The sequence below is a fragment of the Pleuronectes platessa genome, chromosome 13 (genome assembly GCF_947347685.1).
Source record: "Pleuronectes platessa chromosome 13, fPlePla1.1, whole genome shotgun sequence".
Taxonomy (NCBI): Eukaryota; Metazoa; Chordata; class Actinopteri; order Pleuronectiformes; family Pleuronectidae; genus Pleuronectes; species Pleuronectes platessa.
In genome coordinates, this window is record NC_070638.1 from 9,242,120 (window position 1) to 9,248,119 (window position 6,000).

The window sequence follows — 6,000 nt, forward strand, 5'->3', positions numbered from 1 at the left end:
ACTAACCCTTATAACAACCTGCTGGCAGAAACGGTCGTGTGCAACACCCCCTCTCCACCGGCCTTTCACTCCCCAGGTGCACATCCACCCTCCACCTTTACTCCTGCAGAGATTTTGTGTTTGTTATATCTCGTTTTTTTGGGGAAATACACTTATTCGCTTTGTTGAGGGGAGTCTGATACCAGTCCTCCTTTTCAGTGGGAGGTTATCTGCCAAGAAACAGTCCAGCACATCATTTTTTTACCCTTGAGTCTGATCTAGTTAATTCATGAGCTTTAGAGGAGCTAGTCGCTGGACTTTGTTCCCATTGGACCACTCCCCTCTCTTTCCAGAATTCATGCTAAGCTAAGCTAACCACCTCCTGGCTGAAACCTCAGTGGTGCCAATCTTTTCGTGCAGCTCTCCCGCAAAGAAGGTGAATGAGTCTATTTCCCAAGCTGTTTGTTTAAGTGTGTCAGATTTATTCTAAACATGCAACACGTGAGGATTGTGCCTGTGAGACAGTGTGAATGAACATTTTGAGAATAATTGCACCAGATTTATCGTTTGTTCCTCTTCACTCACATCTTTTTCTTCATATCGCTGCGGCGTCCTCCTCCATAAACACGAGGAGATAAAAGTCTCAGGCGTTAATTCTATCTTATCTGCGCTACGCTGAGCAGTGTGGGAATTCCCCGCTGTCGAAAATATGAGTTTGAGACGTTGGTCCAGATCGTTTATTTCTCTCCCCCACTTGCATCATACGTGTCGAAATCTTTACATTTTTCCACTTCAAACACGAGCAAGTTTGGTTTAGATCATGTCAGTGTTTATGGTGACCTAGTTCCTCCCTCTCTCATTCTCCCTCTCTCTCTCTCTCTCTCTCTCTCTCTGGCAGAGAAAAAATAAAACCCAATTTAAAAAAAAAAAAAAAATAATGATAACACAACCACATGACGCAATGCGGGCAGAGTCGTAGCCCTCAGATATTCACAGGCATCTGATGATAAAAGGGAATATACAAAAACGGCAGTATGGCGAAAATGAGTAAAGAGAGGATTCACAGAAACGTTTAGCTTCAACCTGCCGCAGTCATCGCAGTTCTGGTGTCTGGTGTCACGAGCTCGCTCACAGCACAATGAGAGCGAGTCACACTCGGAGATAATGAAGCAGGGTCGGGACCAAACAATGTCTGCACAGAAAATCAAAGACATTTCATGATTGTTTTTTAACTTCTTTTCTGTCTTGTGCGAGCTCAGCAGCAGCCGAGCCAGACGAACTTTGTGTGTGTGTGTGTGTGTGTGTGTGTGTGTGTGTGTGTGTGTGTGTGTGTGTGTGTGTGTGTGTGTGTGTGTGTGTGTGTGTGTGTGTGTGTGTGTGTGTGTGTGTGTGTGTGTGTGTGTGTGTGTGTGTGTGTGTGTGTGTGCAGGCAGCTTGTGCTTTATTACCATAACATGTTTACCTGCTTAATCATTGTAGGATAACTGCATGTTAACATTGCAGCACAGGAGATGAATTAAGATTTCCGATATTTAATGAGCAGGTTATTTCGAATGTCGGCTCAAACATCTCCTTTACCCAGAGAAGGACACCCCCCCCCCCCCCACCACCCCCCTCAGGGGAACCTGCAGCACTCAAGCAGGGTTTAAGCACAGGAGTGCAAAAAAAAAGAAGGAAATACGTCCTGTACTTATTTAACAGCAGATCAAGAAGCAGTGACAAACATGGAAAATCTTAGGATTTAACATATGGAAACCAGTTTGTGCAGAGCAGGCAGCGGTGTGACACACAAATGTCAAAACCTGGTGTGAAGATCACCAACCAAGTATGAAATACGTGCGGAGAGGCCGTCAAGTTTCACATAAGCTCTTTGAAAATGTCGTCTGCTAGAGTCATTACGTTCAGCTCCTGCACAGTGTGTGCGTGCGTGTGTGTGTCTCCTATTATGAGTGTATTAATACTAACTAATACTCTGCAGATGTTCATCCGACGCAGTCAAGTCTGTAAGGAGAACATCTTGGACGGATCTCTGCTGGAGCCGTTCCCAGAGTGCAGCTGTCGCCGTGTCCAGTTGAATTCTGTTCACATCATCCCCCCCCACCCCCACCCTTCTCCTCTCCCCGCAGACAATACCTGTCTGAAATAAAATCACCGCCCGTGCATAAACAAATGCAAATTTGGACTCGGGGTCTATTCAGAGAAGCGTCTAATAATCCCACCCATCCTCTTTTTTCCTGCCCTTTTGCTCTCTATCATTCTTTTTAGAAAAGTCTTTGATGCTGTTTTCAGAGGTGTTTGTTTCCCCCCCCCCCCCCACGCTTGCTATCATCCCTTCTCCGACACTTTAGTTTGAAACCCACGACTAAAGTTTGTCTTTATTGTGTGTGGAAACTGGCTGTGACGACTCTCTACAAAATGTCAGCCTTTGCACTTGAAAGCCTCACGGTGTTCCACAGTAAATAAACCCCTGGTATCACAAGCTCATTCAACTGGACCCCTTCACTTCCATCCTGCTACTTGAGCTTAGTCATTGAGCTGCGCAGAATTAGTGTACACTGTCCTGAGTGTGTGTGTTTGTGTGTGTGTGTGTGTGTGTGTGTGTGTGTTGCTCACATAATACTAGGTGTACACTTGAAAAATTGAAAAACTGATTGTGTGTATTAGAAACGTTCCTTTTTGAAGAAGAAAAACAGACTGTGCTTGCTGCTGAACCCTTTCACCTGCTGAGTCCAGGATTCAGTCGTCCTTGATTTGTCCTTTTAGCTTCCTCTCAAACTGTTAAACACATCATTTCGCTGTCATTCTCCCTCCACCTCGGACAATTTGTGCAAAAGCATCCCACGGGCTGAATTATAGTTAATTGCAAGGACACACAATCTGAGTCGGATCGACTGAATCCAGGCTGGACGTTACAAGCTTCCACTTTTGTCTTATTTCGGTGATTTCGTTGTTTCTGCTGCAATTTAAAAAAAAGCATCTGTTTTACTTTTTTTGCACATCAGCTGTTCTTAGGCCAGATAGCCTGAGCAGACACACTTGATGTGAGTGGTGGCAAAGTGAGTCATTGCACCGTGCCTGTCTGTCGTGGTGTGTGGGGGTGGTTGCTGTGCTTGTGGGGCCGAGGTGCAGAGAGGTGGCCGCCATCTGTGTTCAGCATTACTCTCTTGTCTTGCCTTCTTTTTAACCCTCGGAATGTTATTCTCATTGTTCACTTCCTCATCTGCTTGCATCCATTTGTGTCTTTTGCTCTCATCCTGTTTGCTGCTTTCTGTGTGCTTCTGTGTCGTTACCTGCTCATACACTACATTACAATGTGATGCTATAGTATTTAATTTTTATATATATTTTAGGTTTGAGTCATTGCTTGTTCTCATTTCTCCAATATTGTTCAGGATGATTTCTTAGATTTGGCTTAATAGATATTCAGCCAGAATGAGGATAGACATGTTGGAGCGCCAATTGGGTTCTCTTTTGGATTTTGGAAAGTTTCTGTATCTGGATGAAATTAAAATTAACAAGAGTGAAGTGTCCTGAGCAGTATCAAGTGTGTGTGGATGTGGTGGAGACGATTTTTGTTTTGTCCAAAAGAAAGAAATTATTCCTCACGCGCTCCCTTTACCTTTCGTTGCAGGACAGCACTCTCTGAGCAACAGCAGGGACATCAGTGCCATGGACACCCTCCCCCTCAATGGCAATTTCAACAACAGCTACTCCCTGCGAGAAGACGACTATGAGGCCGTGGCTGTTCGGGCCGCAGGTGACCTGGGGGGCCTCAACCTGGACGATGTTGCGTTTGAAAAGATGATCATTTCTGAGATTGTCCATAACAACCTCAGGCCCCGCGGGGCCCCCAAAGGTCGCGACGCCCCGAGGGACCGAGCCTTGCCTCCCCAGACCAGAGTGACAGTGGACCGAGGCGGGGGTGGGAGCGGCAGCGAGGATGACGCCATCGTGGCCGACCATGCTGAGGCCTCATCCCCGCAGAGAGGAGGTGGACGAGGAGGCCACGCCACCCTGGAGCTGCTCCTGCACCCCCACCATAAGGAGGCGCTGGAGGCCCCCCTCCTGCCTCAGAGGACTCACTCCCTGCTCTACAGCAATCAGAAGGCCCCCAGGCGCCTGGAGGGGCAAGGCGGCCATGGCTCCGAGACTGTTACCGCAGTGGAGGACACAGGCTCCCAGTCACCCAACAATAATAGAGACTCGCTTTACACCAGCATGCCAAACTTGAGAGACTCGCCCTCGCCCTCTGCTTCGCCCTACCCCCCAGAGGAAGAGGAGGAGGAGGAGCTCTCCCCCTCTCCTCGAAGCGAGAGCGAGGACGCGTATCATAAAAGCATGCCCGAGCTCGGCGACGCACCGCCGCCCCTGTCCTACTACCACATCCACAGAGGCATCAGCGACGGCTGCATCATCTCGCCCAACAACGAGGAATGTGCTCCGGAAGGAGAGGCGCCCACCGACGGACAAATGCAGCTCATTACCAGCCTCTGAGCGGCCATCTTTGTTTGCACAGGTTTCAACAGATGGGTACTTTTCGTCGATGTCAAGCGAGCCGGCGAGTCTGGCTCCGCACTCCACACGCTCTTCCTGTTAGAACAGGAAGGGAAATGTTGTTGGGTGGGAAGAGGAATGAATAAATGACTTTTGCACACAGATCTCATTAACACACGGAACACGTCCATGCGATGCCAGACAAATGTGGTCTGTGAAAACTCTGCTGTCGGACTAAAGAGGTGCAGAGATGAACACACAGGCCGCTGTTTCACAGATAAGTTTGTCTCGTTTCTGTTGTACTGAAAGAACAGTCGAACAACAAGGGATACAAAAAAAAAAATACTCCGAGCAAAGAACTATGAAACTCCTGACATATTCCTGGGGGACTTTGCTGAACCAGGGTCTTTTTAGTCATAAAATACAGAACTAGAACTAGTGTGGCTCCAATACACAGTCGGGGCTGTCAAGTTAAGAAACCACTAATTCAGACTCAGGCCTTATATTTTCTCTATTGCACATTTAACTGTTGTCAAAGTAACAGCTAAAGAAAATATATTTTGCTGTACCACTAGTGTAAAAATGTTAAAAGACCACAAAAAAATAGAAATGGCAACCGTTCAGTAGTTATACCCTTTCAATGTTAATACGATTCTTCAGACAAGGTTAATCAAAATGGTGGAAATGTGCTTTTTCCTCTCACACTTGACTCGTTGTATGTTTGCATTTAAACAAAAAAAAAAAAAAAGGTTTTGAGAGATATCAGTCCATATGAAGTCATGCTCACGTCTCTGCTTGTGAAGTGCTTTTGCTTTCATGAATGATGAGTTTTTTGCCAGTAGTATATTCGTTAACACCGGGCCATGCACAGATTTGGAGTGAATTGGATTCTTGTGTAATTTATTTTACTTGAAAGAAATTGTCAGGTTTTAAGGACCCGATGCGATATTGCCGTGTTTGCAGACATGTTTCATCCCTTGACACTAATTAATTTATTAACTGAAGTATTCAGAGAAAAAAAATGGGGGGGAGGGGCAGGGTATGTGTTAGGAAAGTGTGAAAAGTTGTTGCAGCACTGATTAGGTTCATTTTTTTTCTTTTGTAAGAGCCCATCATCAGCTGATATTTAAATCAACTCCTGTTTGATATCAAATAAATGTGAAATTTTTTCTTGTTCGCAGATGTCTCGTTGCTTTTTCTCATTTTGCATTAGAAAATCTCAACATGTGGTAAAAAATGACAATTAAAGGAAAACACTGAAGCTATTGTACATTTATTCCCAGCCACTGTCAGTACTTCCCTCTGGAATCTTTACGAAACCAGTCACTAATCTATACATTTTTCAGGTATTAGACCTGATTAAAAGATGGACGACATGACCGTTCCCTAAAAGTGAAGCCAAAATGTCTCAATCGCCACCTAGTGGCTGGCTGCACTGCAGATCATAAACCATGCCTCCTCCATGTTAGTGGATGGGAGATGGTCCAAACAATAAAGTCAAACGTCAAATGCTTTTTTCTTCAAAAA

The 6,000-nt window shown here is 45.6% G+C and overlaps 1 protein-coding gene across 1 annotated transcript in view; it reads left to right on the plus strand.

Moving 5' to 3' along the window:
• LOC128455176 (adhesion G protein-coupled receptor L2) overlaps nt 1-5,083 on the plus strand; it is an 87,902-nt gene extending 82,819 nt beyond the window's left edge. The window contains exon 20 of the mRNA XM_053438852.1: nt 3,611-5,083. Coding sequence (XP_053294827.1) covers nt 3,611-4,473 — 863 coding nt within the window. The 3' untranslated portion in view covers nt 4,474-5,083. The remainder of the gene's footprint in view (nt 1-3,610) is intronic.
• The last annotated feature ends 917 nt before the right edge of the window (nt 5,084-6,000 follow it).